Source organism: Notechis scutatus, chromosome 1 (genome assembly GCF_049901735.1).
Source record: "Notechis scutatus isolate UNSWTSFEM ecotype Mainland chromosome 1, rNotScu1.2, whole genome shotgun sequence".
NCBI classification, from domain to species: Eukaryota; Metazoa; Chordata; class Lepidosauria; order Squamata; family Elapidae; genus Notechis; species Notechis scutatus.
In genome coordinates this window covers 306065476-306088995 of record NC_142009.1, presented here as the reverse complement: position 1 = coordinate 306088995, position 23520 = coordinate 306065476, and the positions used below count along the sequence as shown (strand labels likewise).

General features: G+C 41.0%; 1 protein-coding gene across 2 annotated transcripts; it reads right to left on the bottom strand.

Annotated features, from left to right (window-relative positions):
* Positions 1-4430: 4430 nt before the first annotated feature.
* Positions 4431-22780, bottom strand: YY1 (YY1 transcription factor). Of its 2 annotated transcripts, none has more exons than XM_026680228.2 (5): positions 21530-22780; positions 9860-10010; positions 8588-8648; positions 7745-7903; positions 4431-5620 (listed from the first exon to the last, which is right to left on the bottom strand). In XM_026680228.2, the coding sequence occupies exons 1-5, from the start codon at positions 22245-22247 to the stop codon at positions 5438-5440; spliced, it is 1272 nt and encodes a 423-aa protein (XP_026536013.1). In that variant the 5' UTR covers positions 22248-22780; the 3' UTR covers positions 4431-5437. The 2 variants fall into 2 exon arrangements, with proteins under 2 accessions (XP_026536013.1, XP_026536011.1); XM_026680226.2 differs by having other exon boundaries at positions 9860-10022; positions 21530-22664.
* Between the last annotated feature and the right edge of the window lie 740 nt (positions 22781-23520).

The following is a 23520-nucleotide window of genomic DNA, read 5'->3' as shown; positions in this document are numbered from 1 at the left end:
AACTTCCGAGGGCAAGCTGTTCCATTGGTTGATTGTTCTCACTGTCAGAAAGTTTTCTCCTTATTTCCAGGTTAAATCTCTCCTTGTTCAGTTTCCATCCATTATTCCTTGTCTGGCCTACAGGCGCTTTAGAAAACAGCTTGACCTCTTCCTCTCTGTGGCAGCCCCTCAAATATTGGATGGAACACTGCTATCATGTCTCCTCTGGTCCTTCTCTTCACTAGACTAGCCTTATACTTGTGATGAGGATGGGAAGTTTTTCTTCCTTATCTTGCAGTTTTTCTTCCTTATCTTAGTTTTATTGTCTTTTATTAATTAAAACTTAATGTGCTGCTATAGCATTTGGCATTCTATAAAAGGAGCAAGTAATGGAGAGGATTAAATTATAATTTGGCTCTACTATGCAGTGCTTAAAGTACTCATTCAGGTTTGACAAGACAGCATTTAGACTTACTGGGAAGTATTTTTCTGGCCACCAACAGGAAACAATTAACTTTCCTCTAGCTAAGACTTCTTCTTGTTCTATAGAGAAAACTTCCTCCAAGTCTCAAGTACTGACTTTAGGGGATTGTGGGTTAGCTCTTCCTTTAGTGTATATTTCACTGTAACAACCAAAATTGAAACTAAGCTGTATGGAAATGGAAGAACAATGTATAAATTTAGCATAACATAGTAAAGTAACTTGCACCACAATCCTTGACCTCATAATCTTCTCTTAGAGTGGAATTGTTCGTTTCAACTTCTGCTGATGGGAGACACTTTGGTAAGGTCCACTTATGTTCTGTCACCAGAACACCAGAGATAAAGTAGATAACACGAAAGGGACATACAAAAGGCAGTATTCCCAGGAAAGATCAGTGTCATACTTCCATGTGAAAATCCATGTCAGAGGATACAGAGTTATCTATTTTATGTTTTATATATATGGCTCTGCCCTGGAAGCCACCCTACATGTTTATTTCCTACAGCAAAAACCTATTGACATAACCATCTCCCTTGAGAAGAGTGCTGTGAAGCAGGAAGAGTGCTGCCTCTTCTTGGTGCCACGCATCTAACTGTGTATTGGAACATTTGTATTGCCTGATTCCTGCATTGTAAGATTAACAATTATTGGCCCTTTGTCACCTAATGTAAGTATTCTGATCGTTCTGAATTCATTTAGCTCAACCTAAGTGCATTCAATAGGTGGGGTAGAATTCCCAACCAGGAGTTGGGAAGTATATTCTCCTCCTGCAAAATGGAATTTGGAAAATAACCAAGGGCATGAAAAGATCTAAAACCTTCTTTCCTGGTGGAAAACACATAGGTCTCTTAACGTCGAATGAGTCATTATCCCCTAAAGTTTAGATAGAATTTGTACTTCCTCACCTGGTCTGACAGTATCTTTAAGCTTACTTGTACTTCCTTTTGCTCTTCTTTTTAGAATAGAATAGAATTCTTTATTGGCCAAGTGTGATTGGACACACAAGGAATTTGTCTTGGTGCAAATGCTCTTAGTAAAAAATACATTCGTCAAGAGTCAAGAATCAAGGTACAACACTTAATGATAGTCATAGGGTACAATAAGCAATCAAATCATACTAGGAATCAGTCTATATAAATCATAAGGATACAAGCGACAAAATTAGTCATACGGAACCTTGTCCTCTGCTGTATTTTGAACTCCAGCCAAGGTTCTGCCGCTCCTTCCTCTACAATAACACAATATAAGTACAAGTGGGATCTTCTAGATATGGTCTTGAAACAGGAGAGGGTGCCATTGCAGAAGCCCAAAGTCGTAATTCTTGTCTACGGCAGCCATATCAATTTCTTAAAAGTTTAGCCTTATGAATGTAGGATCCACCAAGGTCTTGAGCATCACGAGGCCATCTCACACACCTTTATGCTTTCCTTAGGGGTGTCCTTTCATATCCATTCTGTTTTGGGGATTAATCCAGTGGATTTGCCCTTTGAGAAAAGGGAGGCTGGGTGATACTGCCTTATTCTTCCTAACCACTAGCCTGCAGCACTTCTCGCATCTCTGATTACTTAAGGTACCTTGTTTCCCCAAAATAAGACCCAGATCCAGTCTTATTTTTTTTTGGGGGGGCTCTAAAAAAAGCAGTAGAGCTTATTTTGGGGGAAATACAATTTCAAAGTGACCAGCCAGGCTTGGCGCCCCACCCTCCTGGAGCATGCACAGCAAGAATGCGGGGTGGGAGGGCAATGTTGTCTGGCAGCAGCTGCAGTCTGCTAACCCTTTGAATGGGAGCATTCTGGGGTTGCAAAGCCTATGCAGCACAGGTTGAGTTAATTACCTGTCCAAGCACCAGACGGTGGCAGAGGTGCGGGGGGGGGGGCATGTAATCCGGAAGTGCTGAGAGGCCCTTAGGCAAGTCGAGAGTTGGTGAGACAGAGTGAGTTAGCAGCCATGGGAGGCTTATCTTCATGTCTCTCAGCTTGCCTGTCTGTGCGGAGCATCCAGATCGCCTACCTCCGCCCTCCCATGCCTGCACACAAAGACAAGCCTTCCACGGCTGACCACCTGCTCTGACCCACCAACTCTCAGTTTTCCTGCAATGTCTGGATCGCTTGCTTGGACCAGGTAATCAATTCACCTGCACTATGCAGGCTGAGGCTGGACAGAGTCAGCTCTCGCTCCCTCACTGCCTTCAGTGCTGGCCATGCCCCTGGGCTGATGATGATCTCTACTAGGACTTATTTTTGATGTAGGACTTATATTGGGCACACTTTAAAAAAAAAATCAGAGTAGGTCTTATATTCAGGGAAACACAGTATTGGGGAGTGAAGAAGATGTGTTGTTTTGCCTCCTGTTCTGGAAGCAGACACTTCCCTAACTGACCTCAGCTTCCTGGCTGCCTCATTATTCTTAGTACTCTTTCTTAGAGGAGTCTTCAAATCTTCTATTTATGTGCTACAAAATCAGTGTCTTGATTGCTGCTATTTGCTCACCTCTAGTGCATTCTTCTCTTGTTTTGGAACCAGACATATACTTGATTATCCTTATTTTCCCATTGGCCAAATGGACTTTACTCGTCTTCTGGGGGCTTCTCCAACTCACTCCTGAAACTCACTTGGCTGTGGCCTTGTTGGCATGCCAGTCAGCTCACAAGAGCCGTTTCAGAGCATCTCAGGTCCCAAAACAGAGCAAACAGGGAAAGTCTCCTTCTACAGACTATTCCCTAATGGGACAAGGTGTCATCTTAAGTTTCGCCTTCTAGCTAGAAGTTAATAAGCTTCCAAAATTATCCTCATCTTTGGAAATTTAGGAAATTCTCAGAATCCTGTATAAAAAAAGTCTAGATATAAAATAGATCTGTTTGAGAATTACTATAGAATTATGCCAAAACATAGTTACTTTCTACTTCCTAATCTTCCTTAAGAACAATCTATTATATTCAGAATCCATTTTTCAATAAAATTAACATTTAATTATAACATCCAGCAGAGTTCCACAACCTCCCATCACTTCCATGGCGTGGTTCCAAATGGTTCAAGATCCACTAGTGGGCTGCGGCTCGGGGGTTGGGGATCCCTGCCATACAGGAAATGCAAGTTCTAAAATTAGGGGGTTTTGTTTGCACTGGACACAACTTTGGCATTTTAGACTGAACCCATAATTGATCATGTCTTAGTTTTGACATACTTCACCTCTATTCTTGTTTGTGCAAGATCAGTGCAACCATTTGACCTGATCCAATTGTGTAACAGCATTAATTCGAAGAGATGTCCATTTGAAGACCACATCCTTTCCACTAAAAAAGCAGTAATGGTGCCAGAATTGTGGACAAAAGGAAGACAATGAAAATTATCCAAAACAAGTTTTTTTAATGTGAAGAATGTATTTCCTTAACCCAGCAGCTCAGTTGGCTTATAAATTTGGTGTTTTTTAACAATAGACATGCCCTGCATAGAAAAGCTATTTTACTGTAATTCAATCCAAAATATTCTAATGCTAAGCTTTCATCTGAGATTTCTCATTTACATTGATATTATGTTAGAATTCACAAGCCCAGTGCATCATACCATACAATTGATTCAACTGATATCTTACCTTGAAGTAACAGCATTCCATGAATTACCCTGTCCCACCATTCACTGATTGCAGGGAATATGGGTATATTCCACAATATCTGCTAAGAAAGAATGATCTGTTTTTTCTCTTGCAAGATCTGTTTTTGAAGGTGGAGACCCTGTGGAGCATTATCTGAGAGGTTGAAAGTAGACTAAAAGGAATGGGAAATCCCACAGCAAATGTTTGCTTACATAATCCTGGAAGGAATCCAATAAAACTTGAAATTTTACTTCAGGAAAACCCATTATTATCTGGATAAACCAGAACTCCATACTCATTTAATGGAATGCTACGCAGAAGACAAGCACACTAACATTTTTTTAAATAAAAAAATCTAATTGAATGCAAAAACAAGTAAAGGTAACTTGAGTTTTATTTATCTTCTAATTTCTGGGAGGTTAAAGAACTATAATTTGTTTTGGACAACAGAAGAAAATAGGCTGTGCTTACAGATAATTTTCTGCCATATTCTTCAGGACCACTGTTTTATTGTTGCCCACTCTATTACACGGGATGTACATATCAGGTGTTGTTAAAAGGTCAGTGCCTGTACAATACATTCTACAACCGAGCACCACTTTCCTTAACTGAACAGGCAAAGAGAAAGTACACAGAACATCAGCATCTGGCAGTATTTTTCCCAAAAAAAGAGACTAAAATGGGTTTAAGTTGATTAACACTATTAAATCACATCTAATATTTGTTACTACATGATTTCATTACAGCTATACGATACAATTATACAAAATGTGTTAACATCAAAGAATACAACCAAAAAAAATTTATGATAGCAAACAAAACCTATATAACTTTTTTTAATCTTTACAGGAAAATACTTTTGAAGTATGCATGTAACTGCCCATTCTTTTAAAGAAAATCTACTGCAAGCAAAGTTATCAACCTCCAGAAAAAAATCACACATAGCATTACTAAGCATATCCCCAAAAAGTGTACAATATGCACACTTTGAAAATACAAAATTAAAAAATTGTAAGCAACAGGTGAGCATCATATTTATAACAATGTGAAAAGTCCAATTTTAGCACTGTTTGTAGAAAGAACTGTCTTTGATGCAAGTCCATGAATTGTCTGTCTCTTCCAGGTAGGATCACACTTTACAAAAACACCATGCTCTTGAAACCAAATTACAGAGCAAAATGGAGCATTGGAGCAATGCTGCCTTAAAGTTTATTTTGCTACTTTATCAAAAACAAGTCCCATAGGCATGTAAGGTTCATTTTTTGTGTGTTTTTTAAAATTCTTTCCTAGAAACAATATACAAAGGGGGAAGCTTATTTATTTTCAACCATTCTCCTGTAAGGTAAAAGATGTTTTGAGTTCAAGAGCTTTGTTCTTGCAGTTTCACTGGTTGTTTTTGGCCTTAGCATGTGTTAAGATATGAGATTTCAGATTAGTTGACTGAGCAAACTTCTTATTACAGCCATCAAAAGGGCACACATAGGGCCTATCTCCAGTATGAATTCGCACATGCGTGCGTAAATTGAAGTCCAGTGAAAAGCGTTTGCCACAGCCTTCAAATGTGCACTGGTGAAAAGAAAACACAAAAAATTAGCAACTTGTCTACAGATCTTCATTTGCAATATTAGATTTACATGAAATAAAGATTCTATTCTGTACAATTCCAAATTAGGTTATTAATAAGTGAGTTCCATGAAATTGGAAATGTTCACATGTGTTGTTGAACAGTAAAGAATTATATAACCATATCCTCTTTGCTGAGAGATTACAAGATGTTCTCTGAGATGGTACTACTTTGTAGAATTCACTCCCAAGATAGATATATTTCATTTAAATCAGAACATGTGTACAAGACTTTTCTACAGTCCAATGTTTTAAAAGATTCTGAAGATGGTCTATTTATACTTCCATTTGTCAAAATATACACACACACACACACACGGTATTCAGCTTTGTTCGGGTATTTTCCCACGTCATTATAATTGTGCTTTTAAAGTTGTAGCAACGTTTCAGCAGAATCTCATCTGCCATCATCAGGCTTCTGGATTGGGTTCGTCTGTGAGTCAGACTTTCACAGCCGTTTCTGTTTTAAATTTGGGGCTAGCCTACTGCTGTGCCAGAATGGTTGTTTTTTTCTTCATCCTGATTGGTTGGGAGTCTTGGTCTGTGTTTATTGGTCTTGGAGTTTGCTGTGTTCTGCTTGATTGGTGTTTCTAATATCTTCTGTCTGTTTTGTGGCTTTTTTTGTCTTGATTGGCTGGCAACATTGTTTCCTGTATTGGAGGCTTTTAGTGCGGCTCGGCTCCGAGTAAACGGACGGCTATCATTTATTAGGAAGCTAGGTTTCATCTGGGTGCCTGGTTGGGTTGTGTTTGAGCTGGAGGTATTGGAGGATCTGTTTGTGCCCAGGTGTTTGCCTGGCTTGTGGTGTGGAGATTTTTTTGTTTGTGAGTGCAGGCTTCCAAATAATTGACAGTCTGGTGGAGTCATCTCTTCTATTCATGCTTTCAGGTCTTTTTTCAATCTCTATGGCTTCTCTGATAATTCTGTGGCTGGGGTTTTCTATAGTGGCTAGGGTTTTGGTGCCATTGAAGTCGATGCTATGACCTGTGGCTTTCATGTGTTGGACTAATGAGGAAGTGTGTTCCAGCTTTTTTACTGCATTTTTGTGTTCATCCAGGCGGGTACTTATTCTTCTATTGGTCTGTCCAATGTATGTGGCAGGTCATGATGCACAGGGGACTTCGCATATGCCTTGGTTTTCCAGGTCAATTTTATCTTTGGGGTTTCTTAGGATGGCTGCTATTTTTCTGTCTGTTTTGAAGGCAGTCTTGATGTGATGCCTGTGTAGTATCTTACTGATTTTGTCGGTAGTACCTCTTATGTAGGGCAGGACAGCTGTTCCATAGGTCTGTCCACTAAAAGCCTCCAATACAGGAAACACAATGTTGCCAGCCAATCAAGACAAAAAAAGCCACAAAACAGACAAGATATTAGAAACACCAATCAAGCAGAACACAGCAAACTCCAAGACCAATAAACACAAACCAAGACTCCCAACCAATCAGGATGAAGAAAAAACCATTCTGGCATAGCAGTAGGCTAGCCCCAAATTTAAAACTGAAACGGCTGTGAAAGTCTGACTCACAGATGAACACAATACAGAAGCCTGATGATGGCAGATGAGATTCTGCCGAAACGATGGGTGGTATAGCCCATATTTAAGTGGCGGAAGTAGATATTATTTAGAAAACATTAACTGGAATTTGATATATTTAAACCATACGAAGCAAAATACTAACTTAAATTACCAATGAAGATTATCACGAGCATTTTAACATCTTACTATAATCATACAGCGATCATCTATGTACAAAAGTAAATGTTGTTCAAGTAGCTTCTTTGTATTTAAATATTACTTTTTTTAAAAAAGCATACTTTAATAGGAGAAATAGTCATGTGCCAGAACATACTGACTACAATATACTTTTAATATTTCTCCAATTATCTTCTAAATACCCAATTTAGTTTCTGAACAAATTCCTTCCAGTACTTCAACTGATATTATCTATCCCAAAAATTATCTAGCTTCAGAAATAAAGCAAATTCAGAATATAAACCAAATAGAAACCAACTAGATTCTCATTACAATGTCATGATTGTCTCATCTACAATAGTTGAAATGGTTACCTGAAAGGGTTTTTCTCCAGTATGAACTAATTGATGCCTCTTTAGCTTTGAGCTCTCAACAAAGGCCTTTCCACATTCTGCACAGACGTGTACCCGAGGCCCATGAGTGTGTAGATGCTTTCTCATGGCCGAATTATCCCTGAACATCTTTGTGCAGCCCTTCAAAACAACACAAGTAAACTTTTTAATTGTTAAGGCAGGTCCAAATATCAGAATTATCATCATCTTAATCTATACATACTGACCAGACTTACAATTATACAGAACCAAAATATGGTTTGATTTTGGTATACTGCAAAGCCCAAGCACGGCCATTGCTGCCTATTGGACCTAATGCTATATGAAGGGAGATTGTTAGGAAAAATCTCTTCTTTCTTGAAGATAGGAATTAGAATTTTTTATATACTACAGCAGTGATGGTTAACCTTTTGGGTTAGGCATTTCAAAAATTTAGAAAATGCCTTACATAAGTGTGATAATGTGTCAGTGCCCCCCAAAGAGAAACAATTCTTTAAATATTCATTTATTTTAAAAAATACAGTCAAATCATGTATGGTGCTATGTATTATACAAAGAAACATTAAATAACACAAAAATGAAATGCAAGTAAGACAAACACAATTGGGGGAGGGATGTGGAAAGAATGGAGCATGCTTTTGAAAATGGTAGCCAGGTATCAGGGCATGTCACCCAAAACATTGTGTTCACCTTTGACATGTCATAGGTTCATCATGACTGTAACATGCCATAAGATAAATTTAAACCACACTGCAAAACATTTATAAAACTCCTATATTAAAAGGGTTCTTACTGAAATAAATTGCTCAAAATGGCTTCACTCACTTTATGAGGACATGCTATCGTTCTTGGTGCATCATCTTCTTTGATTTTTCTTGGCTTCATTCTTACAAGAAAAAAAAGCATCGATTGTTGAATAGCAGACAAGTTACTATAGAAGTACCCTTGTTATAAATTACTATACTATAATGCTATTGCTTCTTGATGAACTGCCTTTAACTGCTTTAATTAATGAATTTAACAATTTACAATTCAGATTCTATTAAAGAAGAAAAAGCTGCCAAGTTTGGTTCACTTAAAAACTCAGAAGTATACACAGAGGAACAATATATGATTTGAGGACAGTAGGACCGACATAGAATTAACTGCAGAAAGGATTACTTAGCAAGTGATTGAAAAACTAGGCAGCAGTTTCTAATTTGTTGTGCTTGTTTTAATACTAACCACCAACATCTCTTGGTGGACATTAATATCAGATATATTATTGGAAATAATTAAAAGCCTGAGAATTTGAGACCTTTCAAAGACCAACAACAAAGTGTCTCCTAACCAGAAGTGTAATCTAGAGACTGGGGCAGCTAGAAGGGATTTAAACCCAAGTTGCGATACTGTAAAATTATGCTGTGAAATTATTGCCAGCAAACTCTCCAGGTGGATCCCAATGAGACTGGAATTGTATAAAAATATACATTTTCTTCAATAATGTGAACAAGCCCAAACAGTCCATTGTAGTTTTCCCCACAAACGAAATGACAATATTTTTAGTATAGATTCAATATATTCCATATATTTGAGTTCTGACCAGTGGATGTTTTTAGAGAAAGGGATTTGGGAAAGGCATGATTAGTCTCTTTAGCCACTAATTAATACAGACTATATCTAGCCAACAAGATTTCTACCAAATATAGAGCTCATAGTAAATCTCAGGATTGTGAAGGAGAAAATAAGAGCCAGAAAACAGCACCATGACACAGAGGGCTGAAGTATACATACTAATTTGTACCAACCAGCTCATTCTTGGGCTACAATCTATAAAACATCATTATTTTTGAAAGTAGATATGGTTTCAATTTATTTTTGAAAGGCAAGTAGTGTCAGCTACTCTTTCAAAATCCAGCCAGCAAACATTAATTTTTAACATCCGTGAACTATTCTGAACCTTCTGTGAATATTAAGGTGATTATCCCTGTATTGAAATTATATATCTGCATTTATCCAATTCAGTTATTTTAATTGAGAACAGAAAAATCATATAGCCAGAAATAGGAATAATCATTTGTGAAAAAGAATAAAATCTAGGAGTTTTATAATACCAACCTTGCAAATTCAGCCAATTGTTTAGGATCAGAAAGGTCAATCCCAGGTATTCCTCCAGGTGGTAGCTTCTTTCCCGTCATGTATTCAGAGTAGTCAGGAGGGGAGTTCTCGCCAATGATCTGTTCTTCCACCACAGTCTCATGGTCAATGTCTTTTTTGTCATCTGCAATGATTAGAGAAAACTGAATTTTGATTTAACATCCACGAAGGACGACATTGATAACGTGAAAAATGTTTCTTAGACAAAGTTTGTATTAAGAAACAAATTCAGTTATTTTTTAGATAAAAATGCAGAATTTACACTTAATAAGTATAATTAATCATATATAAGTATATTATTTATTCATTTTTAAAAACTAATTTTCTTAAAAACATGCATTATGAATTATTACACATAACATTTGACACATAATTCTTCCATATGCACTGTAACTAAAGCGAGACATCTTTTGCAGAAAAGCTTTTGTAAGATAGCACAATAATCTGTATATTATAATCTCTATTTATCTTAATTCAAACATACATTTATAAAGCATTTTCCCTCTTAACTTGAAAAATGTCTGAATACTTGCTATGTAATTAACAAGAAAACCCCCAGTCTGGCAAGATATGAATAAAACAACACATACGTACTTACTATAATTAGGCCAAATTAATATCCATTGCAGCAACTTTTACAAATATATTTGAGCAAAATTTCTCTGGCAATTTCTCTTCCTTTTATTTTAGCTATCAATACTGCAAGTTTATTGTTTATTTTTTCTAATAAACAAATTTAAATAATAATTCCACCAATAAATTTAATACAATCCTATGCCTTTCATAGTTCAAGAAGAAAAACAGTTTGCAGTAGGATGGATGGATAAAGATTTTAATGGAACACAGTGTAGAACCCAACAAAGAACATATTATGACTTTCATTTCCAGCTTTGTTTTCTGCCATTATGATTTCATTATTCCCTTTGGTTTTGAATTAGTCAGGATACACTCACTTAGGTCACTAATTTTAAACAGCCATTTCCCCTCTATTATGAATGTGCAAATAAACCATTTCTTTTATTTCCATATGGATGAAGAGACTAAACTTTGTTCCTAGTTCAAATCTGCTTTCTAGGCAAATTTATTACCCAATTGAGATACAGAACCCATACTAATGCAAATGTGTCAGAATAGTTCTTATGAAATATTTACAAATTATATTTACATGGCTGCCCACCTGATAGAATGTGATTCTGGGCAGTGTATCATAAAATCATAACAATATTAAAATATAACAATTAAAAACATTGAAGTTATTATTAAAAAGGCTGAGAGCATTGGATATTATGAACAGTGAAGCCACCTCAGCAGATCACTATTTCTTTAAGACTCGGGCTTGTTGACAGCCACATTTTGGGGGATTTTGTGGAAGGATGGCAGAGAAAGGGCCAATCTCACCTGGGGAGGGGATGATATTCCACAGGGAGGATGCCACAGTAGAGAAGGCGCATCACCTGGCTCCTGTCAGATGGGACCCACAACATATCTCTTCTGCTGGATCTAATGGGATGGATAGATGCATCGGGAAGAGGCAATCTCTCAAATAACCTTGCCTATTACTAGTGTTTTAAATCCACCTTAAATCAGATCCAGAAACTGGCAACCAATACAGCTTGCAGAGCAGAGGTGCAATGTGGGCCATTCTAGGAGCATACACAACTACTTGCACCACTGATTCTCTGCCACCTGAAGCTTCCAGATACACTTCAAGGGTAGCCGTATGTAGAATGCATTACAACAGTCCACACAGAAAATTACTGGGAAATAACTAACCGTGAATAGAGCTTTCCCATCAAGAAACAAGAGCAACTGGAGCACAACATACTTTGCTTAACAACTGAATTGCTTAGCAATGTTAAGCTGAGGATGACCTGTGGGTTCATGTTTCCTGAGCCTGGGTCATTTTCCATTTGTCACTGTACCTTCCGATGACCATTTCCACCATAATATTCTGACCTACCCAGTCTCGTGAAAGCCGAAACATTGCCCAATCCAACCCTTCTGATGCCCAAGGCCAGAGAGGTCTTCTCATCTTGTCCAAAGAGGGAAGGCTAAGTCCCCTGAGGAACTATAGTCCTAGCTCTCAGTGCCATCAAGATATATAGTAATCCCTCGTCCAGCTGTACTCCTCAGAGTCCTCAGGGATCCCTACCATTCACACCCATCCTTTCCCTTGTTCTCAACCCAGGGGAGATAATCAGTTTCTCCCTGGGAAATCATAGTTCACAATCCTTGAGAAATGAGGCCTATGTGTCAAGTCATTGACAATCATTGCCAGAGATTGCATCCTCCTATGTAGATTTGAACTTTGCCCACAAAAAGAAAACATAAGCCAACTTTCTTTTATCAATAGTTCCCAGACTTGGAGAATGCATACTAAAGCTTCTACCAATCTCAATAACCCTACATCTTTGCACTTTTTAATTGGAGCTTGAAAGTGTGGGCATTGTGAAAGAGCCTGAAGCAGAGCTGCAGGAATTAATCATTTTTGACACCACATTTTGGTTTTATAGGACATATCAAACTCACTGGTCAAGAATTATTCCTGCACTGTGACGAGAAGATAGGGAGAGGAATAGAGGTAGAGATAGAAATAGAGAATCTACAGCAAGTAAATACATATTTAAATTGGAAGAAAGATGTTAAGTTTAACTTTATGCCATGTGGAAGCTGAAGTTGTGAAGTAAAAGTCAAATAGGCAGATGGTGGTATAAATTTCCTTTATGTTGTGCTTTGTCCAACCATACCAAGTACAGGAATTCAAATGAAATAATTTTTGGCAGATGGCTATCACACTTCTGTTAGAATATATCCAATAAATGGAACCCAATCCCCTGGCTAACTACTCAACTATTCTTGCTTTTAGGAGGATTTTAAATTTTTTTAAAATCTATCTGCCTTCTCGTAACTTAAATCTATTATTTCATGTTCTACACTCTGTAATGATAAAAGAACAAGTCCAGGCCTTCCTCTGCATGATATCCTCAGAGATATGTGAAGAGTAGTATCATGTTCCCATATTCTCAGTCTTTTCACAAAACTAAACCTTTTCAGCTACTTCAAATATCTCTTCAAGGACTTAAAATTCAGTTCCCCAATAACCCTCATTATCTTTTTCTGAATTTGTATAGATTTTCTGAATACTTTCTAAAAGTATGAAGCATAATAGTTAAAAAATAATTATAAGCCCTTCATTAAAAATGTTTCAAATACATAATGACTGAATACATAAAACTATCACACCTATTTTATTGTCATCTATTCTTCTACCAATATTTCCTTCTTTTTCCATTAATGTTATTAATATAATGATGAAAAAATACAGAACCTAAGATTGAATTCATGGCCTTCTTCATACCTCTGTGCAAATGACGGCTACATTGCTAACCACTCTTTTTCATGCAGTTTTCAAGTAACTTTTATTTCCATTTAATTGTCTATGTATTGTTCTACATGCATGATTGGAGTGAAGAAATTTGGCTGTAGGACCTTCAGTGCCATGACCTTGTGTAAGGTAACATAAATGCAAATGGTACAGGAAGTCTAACTAGTTACCAACAATATTGTAATCTACTGGCATCCAAATTATAATGCCTGGAGTCTATGAAATATATGTATGGAAAGTCAGAAAACAGTTATGGCATCTGACAGGTTCATATATTATAACTAATTTGACTATTTGGGTATCCAAAAGCTGCAATATTTACTGCAGAGTAGTTAATATATTCTAGCAAAATCCAACAAAATACCAAACAAGCTCAAATATCTCAGCTATCCTCAATCTTCAGGTTCAGAGCTGATCTCTACTTATGAATCTCTACACAATGGGAAGATTATAATATAATGTAATATATAATACCAAGCCTAACATGTTTATATGTACATAGTGTGACACATACATCTTTTACATACATAGACATACCGTGTTTCTCACATAATAAGGCCGGGCCTTATTTTTTTTTGAGCCCCGAAAAAACGGCTAGGCTGTCTTTTCGGGGGGTGACTTAATTCCCCCCCTTGCATCCTCGCCAACAGCCGCTCCTAACGGGTGATCATAGCGAAGCGCAGAGAGCTCCCTACTCCCACCTTTGCTGCAGACACCTTTGGCACCCACCGCTGTTGCTTTCCCTTCTGCCCATTCCACCACCACGTTTGGAGCTGCCGCTTCTGTGTTTGGAGTGCCGCCGCCATTTGGAGCTCCAAACGCGGAAGTGGCAGCTCCAAACATGACGGCGGGCGATCTTTTTATTTTGGTCCGCGCGAAGTTCAGAGCAAGCAAGTGAGGGAGACTGCGATGCCTCCATCCGAGATGGCAACCTCACTAGTGGATCACAACGTGGCTGGAAGCCCGAATCGACGGGATACGATGGCAATCTTTTTGGAGCGAGAGGAAAGGGAGAGAAGAGTTGCGAGGCGTAATTTGCAGGATGAAGTGGGTGTACCCCACGGCAGGGAGCCCAAGGAAGAAAGGCCGGTAGGCAACGGAGAGCGTCCCGTAGCTCCGGAAGCAGCCTAGAGACGCGCGCGGGAAGAGGCGCAGATGCTGCCTTGTAGTCCCCAAACCAACTGCGTGCGCCGCCTTTAGTTATGTGCGCTCCGCTCTCTGGGCATCTCCGTGTGATCGTGACCCTGTCCTTTCCACCTGGCGCCCTTGCTGCTTTGTGGCTCTTTAGCAACTGGCTTCGCGTTTGGAACACGTTCGCGTTTGGAGTTGGTTTGGGAGTAGGGAGCTCTCCGCGCTTCGCCATGATCGCCGTTAGGAGCGGCTGGTGGTGAGGAATTCCTGCCCGCCGGACGCTCCTAACGGCAAGTCTCCCGCCCTTCCCCCTTATTTTGCATATTTTAAGATAGGCCTAAATTTGGGGGGGAGGGGCTTAATTTGATTTTATGCCCAAAAAACATGCTGGGCCTTCCTATTGGTGGAGGCCGTATTGTTGGAGAAACACGGTATATATTATCTATGCTGGTCTGACAATTGTGATTTCATCTGAAACAGCCAGTCCTCAGTTAATGCCTGTCCTATTTAATGGCCATTCAAATTTACAATTAGCATTGAAAAAAGTAATTTTATGAATAGTCCTTGAACCTATGATGATTGCAGCATCCGTCTATCACAGGGGTCTTCAAACTTGACAGCTTTAAGACTTGTGGACTTCAATCCCCAGAATTCCTCCTTGAATCATGTTAGCTCAGGAATTCTGGGAGTTGAAGTCCATAAGTCTTAAACCTGCCAAGTTTGAAGACCCTTGCTCTATTACATGATCACTATTTGCAACCTTCAAAGTTAGTTTCCAACAAGCAGTCAGTCAGGAAGCCAGCAGAAATCACAAGCTGTGGTTGCATGACACTACATTTAATGACTGTGGGTGATTCACTTAATGGCCATGGCAGAACTTGCATCACAGGTGTGTGCAACCATCTTCCACTTAATGTCACCTAGCAATGGAGTTGCCAACCCCAATTGTGGTTGTTTAGTGAGGACTACATGTCATTTCAGCATATTCAACAAATGATCATTTTAAAATCATAACTGTACATACAAAACCAGCAAATTTTGGAAGGCCCAGAACATCAAGGGTTGAACCAGAGCAATCTGCCCTAATTCTAACAGCTGTATAGTGTTCCTATTCTGATCTTGGTAATCTTAAAATAAGAGCATGAAAACTCCTAACTAGGTCACAATATTAAGATGAAAACTTGGCTAAATAGACAATACAGAGCAAGATTCCTGTATATTCAATAGTCAGGTAATATAATGTTTTGGTACATCAAAAATAAGTCTTCATGTACTAGTAAAAATTTATTCCAATGTTCCTGAACTGGTAACATGAGCTGATATAATGGTGGCATTAAAATAACAATTATTTTAATACCACCATTATAAAAGCATGAATTATTCAATCAGAATACTGCTAACCTAACTGTCTGTAACATATAATTGCAAAAGGCAGTTTAGAGAAACAGATCAAACAACTAATTGATATCAGAATTTGGTAACTGTGAAATGGGTATTTGCAAATAGTTTAATAAGCAAGGTATAGAATTAAACAAATTACTGACTTGAAGAATTTCAGAAATTCAGAGTAAAAATAACAGATTGTACTTGCTTTTAGATTTTTAACTAACTCAATTTTCTACATGATATCTAGTTTTATAATTCTATATACCAGACTTCTACAAGTATTCTCCAGACAAATTAGCTATGCTGACTAATAGCTATGAGAACTGTACTTAACATTTGGAAGATTGAGTAAAGTTGCTTGAACCTGTTTAAGAGGTTTAACAAAATCTGTGGCAGATGGCATACATTTTGCAAATGATTATATATTCTGAATATTAACTGAATATTCAGAATATTAACAGAATTCTATGAAATCACTCAATGTAATTATTTGAAAATGTAACAATACAGCAATTAAATTAATAATAAATTATTATACCATTTACACTTTCTTCCAATGGATCTAAATCCTTTAAAACTAAAAAAAAACCTATTGGTTTTATAAATATTTGTTATCAATAAATCAATTTGATACACAGAGGTCAATAAATGAATAAAGAACTAGAGGTTCCTATATTATTTAGACCAGGGGTCCCCAACCACCGGGCCATGGACCGGTACCGGTCCGTGGAACATTTTCTACCGGGCCGCCGGTTTGCTGGGCGCCGCCATCTTGTTTTGATGAGGAAGTGCTTCCGGTGAGCTTTTCCGGTTGGAAAGCGGCGTTTGGGTCCTGAAGGAATCCTCGCGCCTTAGTTTCATCAAGGGGGAGGGGGGGCAACTTCGAACAAAACTAAGGCACGAGGATTCTTTCAGCACCCAAGGCAAGGCAAGCTGAGCGACCGTCCCGAAGCCCATCGACAAAGGTACAAAGGAGGAGTTGAAGGTGGCGGGGAGAAGCGGGGGACGGCTGGCTGGCTGGTCGCTCGGCTCGCCTTGCCATGCGTGCTAATGCCGGTACCGTGCCGCGGATCATTTTGTGATGCCGGTACCGGGCCGTGGCACAAAAAAGGTTGGGGGCCACTGATTTAGACCACAGGAATATATCTTAAATTCTATAGTTAAGACTTAAATGGATTTAAAATTACAACTAATAGAACAAAAAAGATAATCAGAATTTATTCTCTGTGTAAAAGAGGCCTCTGTGTAAAAACAGCACTTTGCTGGAGATGTATTAAGTATAAAACTTTTTTCCTGCAACGTCCTATATCAAGGCCAGATGCATCACGCACAGGCCATGCACAGTCCTGCGAATGGAAAAAACATCATGAAATGTCACATATGGAAACGTGACACCGTGAGTTTGACACCCATGTCCTATACTTAACATGGTTTGGGGAGAAAGCAGTGGATTATATGAATATAACTAACAAAAGCTAATATTTTCAAAGGATAAAATTCTTATATGAACTATATCAGTGGTTGCCAACCAGTGGTCCGTGGTCCACGAGAAAATTTTGGTGGCCCGCAGAGAAATGTCACCCCCAAAGCAATTAATCCAGGTTGCGTGGGAACACAAGGCTGCACCGCCCACATGGCCCGCGGGAACACAAGGTTTGCACAACACGAGGCAGTAAGGGGAGGGGGGAAAGAGCGGAGTGGGGGAACTTGTCCCACTCCCCCATGCGCCTGGCCTGGCCACCGGGCTGTTTCTTTCCGCTTCTTCTGCTTTTGGCTGCATGCAAAGAAAGCAGCAAAAGTCTTTCTTTCTCTCCCCCAAACTCCACCAGAAATGAGTCTTTGGGATCCTGCAAGGCATCCTGCTCCAAGAGGCTGCGCCGGCAAAGACTAATTTCTGGCAAAGTTTGGGGAAGAGGAAGAAAGACTTCTGCTGCTTTCCTTGCATGAAGCCAAAAGTCTCCCCCCCACGCCTGAGAATGGAGCTGGAGACGGTATCCTGCGATCCCAAATAAAGAACGCTCGATTGGTTAGAAAATGGGGTGGGGAATTTTCCTGCAGACTTTTTTGGGATTTTCCCAGGGTCTCTGCAGACACCAATGTCAGCAAGCCACCATCAGTTAAAATTCACATTAGTGGTCCGCGGGATTTAAAATTATGAGTTTGGTGGTCCCTGAAGTCCAAAAGGCTCGCGACGCCTAAACTATATAGTAATCTATAAAATTTAACAACAGGAGAACATAAACTAATCCCCTGTGAATTTACTATGGCTAAAACACTGAAAACATTGGAAAGACAAATATATGGATCTGTTTATTTAATTTAAAATCTGATTGTATTTTCCACTTATGAGTGGATTGCTTATGGACATAGACTTTGTACAGACAAGTATAATAAAATATCGGACTCATCTATACAGTAGGTTAAAAATGGTCACATAAATATATAAGAAATGTATAATGTATTTGAACAGTAGGATTAGTCAAGTATATAGAATAACTTTGTTATAGAATTATTTTATTGTATTTTTTCACATTTATTCTTAGAGCACTTTTCTTTCTTTTTGACAATGTTTACATAATATCTCCATTACTGTTACCATTGTTTTGTTCTTGTTCTCAATTAAAAAGCAATAAAATATAAATTTACAATTCTATTTACGCTTACTCAGCAAAACCTCTGGTTATTTTCTGGATTGGGAGGCCCTGTTCGCTGTCATAACCTCTTCACCTGCCATGTGGATTACTACCATGCACTCTATAAGGGATTCCCCTTGAAAAGTATTTGGAAGCTTCAATCGGTGCAGAATGCAACTGCACAAGTAGTAGTAAACGGTATCAATTATTAAGCATATAAAACAGTGTGTACTGCATTGGTTGACAGTGTGTTTCTGAGTGCAATTCAGGGTGCTGCTTGTCACCTTAAAAGCCCTTCGTGGCTTAAAGTGCATGACCTGAGCGTCCAACTTTTCCTAGTTGTTTCTAACCATCCACTTGGGCAGGATCCAGATCCCATTGATAGGTGGTAGGGCCCAGGAGATGTGCTTTCTCTACTGTAGACCCTTCACCTTATGGAACGTTGTCCCTCCAGAGATTAGAATGGCCCTGACCCTGACCTTTTTTGCAAAGCATTAAAGACCTGGTTCTGTGCCACAGCCTGGGGCACTGAAGGTGTAAAGCAGGGATGCCAAACTCAAGGCTCATGGGCCGGATCCAGCCTGTGGGGTGCTTAGATCCAGCCCATGGGACTTCCCTGGAAACAGCAAAGGACCAGCAGTGCCTCTGCCAGCAAAAGCTGAGCTTTGGAGGGCCGCATATGCGGCCTCCACCCCAAGCTGTTTTTACTGGCAGAGGGCTGCAGTCATGATTGAACCATCATGATTGAAAATGGAGCTTGGGAGCCTGTTTTTGCTGGCAGAGTGCTCAGGCCACCACAGCCTCCCCAACACAAGTGACGTCAAATTGGCCATGCCCACCCACGCACCCTGTGGTCAAACACAACCCTGATGTGGCCCTCAATGAAATCGAGTTTGGCACCCCTGGTAAAAAGGGTCCTATCTCATGGCTGTGCTAACAACCAACAATACAGTAGTATCTTCCTTGGCTGCTATGTGTTTTATTTTTTGTACTTAAGTTTTTAATTTAAGATTATTTGCTACCCAGTGTCACTTGCTGAAATGGGTAGCCATACAAATAAATAAAAATAAGCAAACAAAACAGATGATGTATTTTCATTGGCAAGTATATCTTGTGAATTATCAGTTTTTGCTTTCAAAAGTAAGCAATTTCATTTAGTGTTAGATGAAACTATTACTGGCTTCTAAACAACCCAAAACTAGAGCATAAAGTGAATTTGGCCCCTGGGTGAAATATATTTCTAAGGTAAAAACAGATTAAAAGAATTTACTTTGTAGAATTTAGTAATGACATAGGCCTCTTCAGAAAGACATGAATTTCAAAAAGGAAAATTTTACTATTACATTAATTATTTTATTCTAGGATTATATCAACATATCAATCATTACATTTTGACTTTTCAAACTATATATTGTCTCTGAAACAAAACGTTGACTTTTAAATACTGATCTTAAAAAAATTCTTAAAACATCATAAGATGTTCTAATCAACCCAACAGGCACAGTATGCTCAGAAAATAGATTTCCTGCACTAAATAAGCTGCTTGTTTTGTGTATCTGCTAAGTGTATGAAAATTCAATGCCTTTTATACACTGCTGAGAATTGCAATAAAACTAATTTTTTAAATTAATCTTAATTTTATTCCCTTAAAAAGAATTTTTACAGAAAATCATCTAAGTTCTAAAAACCTGCAAGGTCTCCACAATTGTCATGCAGCAACTATATTCATCTGATTATATGATGGCAATTCCTTCTAAAGCTGTCAGAAAGAGCTTTTAAGGCCATTGGGGGGGGGGGGTTAATCTAGGACTGGAATGATTAAATTCTATATTCTTGCTGTGTCATGTGTGAAAAACATGTACCAATTAATAGTTCTCAAGACAAAGGCCTAAAACCGATATCTAGAGGTAGAGGATTTGTCTCTTTTCTCCCAAAGTGGACAGTATTTAACACATATTAAAAATAACCAAAATAACTATTTTAGGATATTTTCGAGCCCCTAGTTATTTAAAGACAAAGTACATGTTATGTAAATAGTACAGAAAAACTATTTCTTATGAAGAGTTCAAACAGAATATAGTGAAACCAGGCACTGTTCTAACACTACTAGTGCTGAGAGCTTTAAAAGTATAACCTACCCTACCGAGTGCAATGGACTTCGTTCCCTTACTTTACTTCTCATTCTGACCAGAGACAGAGTTGCTGTCCAAAGGTTTGAGGAAGGGAAAGTGGGAGGGAAAAGAGAAAAGGAAGATGCCAGGAGGAAAAGGAAATGAGGAGGGATGTGCGAAGCAAACCGCCGCGAAGACATGACTGCTGATGGGATAGGAACAAGAACATTTAGAAGGGGCATCCAAAGGAAGACTTGAAAGAAGACGACTGCCTGTTGAGAATACTTAGAAGGAACTATATATAGTGTGAAGCCCGCCAGGATAAAACCTTAAGGGGGCGCCAAGAGATGTCGAGAAGAAGCAGAGGTTAAAGAAAATCAAATCCGACTCAGTTGTGAGGACAGAAGAGAAGAAAAAGCGGGTAGCAACCGCCAGAGAGACGAAGGCTGCGCGTTCTAAAGCGACGGCGGCAGAAAGAGCGCCAGCGACGGCGAACGAGAAAGAAACGGAGCGGGAAAGGCGAAAGAACGGGCTGCCGAGGTTGCCGCGCGCGCGCCCCCGCCCGTCCCGCCCCCAACCTCCCTCCTTCTCCTCCCTCCTACTGCAGAAACTACGCCATTGCGGCCTAGTCCAGGAATCAGTCAGTGAGGGAGGGAGGGCGCGCGCGCTGTATCCCCTCCCCCTCTCTGCCTGTCCCAGCGGCCATCTTGGCAGGGCTGCCGCCATCTTTCTTTCCCTTTTCCCCCCGCCGGAGGGAGCCGGGCAATCAGGCAGGAGCAGCGCAGACCCCGCCATCTTTTCGGGGGAAGCCGCCATACTTGCCCTGGCGAGATGAACATGGCGGCGCCCATCACACACATCCAAACATGGCCTCCCTTCAAAACAAAACGGGGTGAAGAAGCCTGCCGGACACCGTCCGGGGCTCCCCAAACCTTCCCCAGTCCCCGCCGCAACGTGCCGGACCCGTCCCAGCCGCTCTACTTACCCGAGGCCCACATGGTGACCGAAAACTCCCCCTCCAGGGTCTTGATCTGCACCTGCTTCTGTTCCCATTTCCTGGCGCCGCCGCCCCCTTCGGCTCCGCCGCCGCCTCCCGTCAAATAACTCTTCTTACTGCTCTTCTTGCCGCTCCCGCCGCCTTTCTTCACCCGGCCACCGCCAGAGGAGGAACCTCCGCCCGAGCCGCCTTTACTGCCCGCGGCCGCGACGGTGACCAGAGTTTGCTCGATGTACTCATCCTCGCCGGCCGGAGCCGGCACTGGAATGAGAATCTGGTCCTCGAAGCCGTCATCGGCCCGCAAACCGTCCGAATCATCGCCTCCTACCACCTCCTCGCGAGTCTGCACTAGGATCACCTCCTGATGGTGCGGGTGGTGGTGCAGGTGGAGCTGGCCCCCGCCGGCCCCAACTCCGCCGCCACTCGGGTCGCCGTCGGTGACCAGCGGCTGCAAGGCGATCATGGGCGGGTGGTGGTGATGGTGGTGGTGGTGGTGATGGTGACGGCGGTGGGGCGGGTGATGAGGGCCGCAGTCCTCGCAACACTCATCATCCTCGTCGTCGTCCTCGTCCTCCTCGCCGCCCACCACAGTGGTCTCAATAGTCTCCACTGGGATGGTCTCGACCTCGATCTCGTGCAGTTCCACGATCTCGGCGGGCATTTCCGAGCCGTCTGTGGCAATGTACAGGGTATCTCCTGAGGCCATGGTGGCTGAGCCGCCAGCGGCGGCGGCGGCGGGCCTAAGCCTAGCACAGGCCCTCGGGTCCGCTCCTCTGCCCGACGTAGGTGGGACTCAGGCTTCTCTGGCTTCCCTTCCTTCTCTTCCGCCGTCGCCTCCTCCCCCTTCCACACAAACACCACCAGTTCTTCGTTAGGAGGGTGGGAGGGAGGCAAGCAGGCAGCAGCCTCAGCCACCTCCAAATCCCGCTTGCGCCGCCTCGCGAGACTCGCCGAGAGATGCAGACACCCTGGTTCTTCCTCACCCGCCATCCACACCCGCGGAGGCCGCGGTAGCCGCCGAGGCACGCCCCCTCGTAGCCCTGGGCCAATCGCAACCCTCGGCTCGAGTTAAGGACAACTCTCCTCGAGCAAACACTCCGGCTTCACCAACTGGCAAACGGGCCGGTTACTTCGGGACCGCCCCTTTTCTTCCTGAGCGCGACCTATCACCATGAGGTTGAACAGATCGGTCCTGCCCCGCCGATTCCATTTAGCTTATCGTTGGCTTCTTAGAGGGAGGGAGAAAGAAAGAGTGTGAGAGAGAACCGTTGCTCCTGTGGTCACGCCCACTCCTGTAAACGAGCCGTGAGAGAAAGTTCCTGTCGGCTTTGGCGGGTGGCGGTCTCTTCCGCTGCCTTTTGCATCGGGAGGTTCGGGAACGTTTTTTGTTTTCTCTTCGGGTCCTGAGAGCTTTTGTGGCTGGGTTGGTTGGTTTACTCGGGGGAACAAGACGGGTCGCCTCGACCTACCTGGGAACTTTAAAAGAGTGAAAGTTGACTCGCCTTCAGCTTCCAGGTGGTTGTTTTAGGTAGGCGCGAGAGAAAAATGCAGTGTAGCCCCTGTCGGTTTTCTGTCCCGAACTTATATTTGGTTCGTCCAAATTATTTTTTATTTCTGCCGAAGTTGTAGCGGTCTTGTTGAATCTCACTTTTTATGATCCCAAACAAACGGGCTTGCGCAACACTCTACAGAGGCTTAGTTTGTGGCTCCTTGTGTTTTGTGTACTGAACAAACCGCGGTTCCTTAATGGACTGCAGCTCAGTTAACGACGATTTACACAGAGAGGTTTCTTTTTCCGTGAAAAAAAAAGTGGAGGGGGATTGATATCCCGCAGCCCGTCCCTCCTCCGACCACCCGCAGAACCGACGCAGGGTTTCCTTAAGCTTCCTATTTTGCTCTTTATTCGGGCTCTTCGTTTTCCTCTGAGCTGACGGAGTTCCCACTCTGTTACTCGATGTATTGCGGTATGGTAGGGCCAT

What these genes read in the sequence shown, in the direction of transcription:
- YY1 (XM_026680226.2), bottom strand. Translation starts at nt 22,247, where the DNA reads ATGGCCTCAGGAGATACCCTGTACATTGCCACAGACGGCTCGGAAATG. An exon ending in CGATAGCATGTCCTCATAAA is followed by an intron (nt 7,904 to 8,587) that starts GTGAGTGAAGCC and finishes GTTGTTTTGAAG; the next exon opens with GGCTGCACAAAGATGTTCAG. An exon ending in CTGGAGAAAAACCCTTTCAG is followed by an intron (nt 5,621 to 7,744) that starts GTAACCATTTCA and finishes TCTTTTCACCAG; the next exon opens with TGCACATTTGAAGGCTGTGG.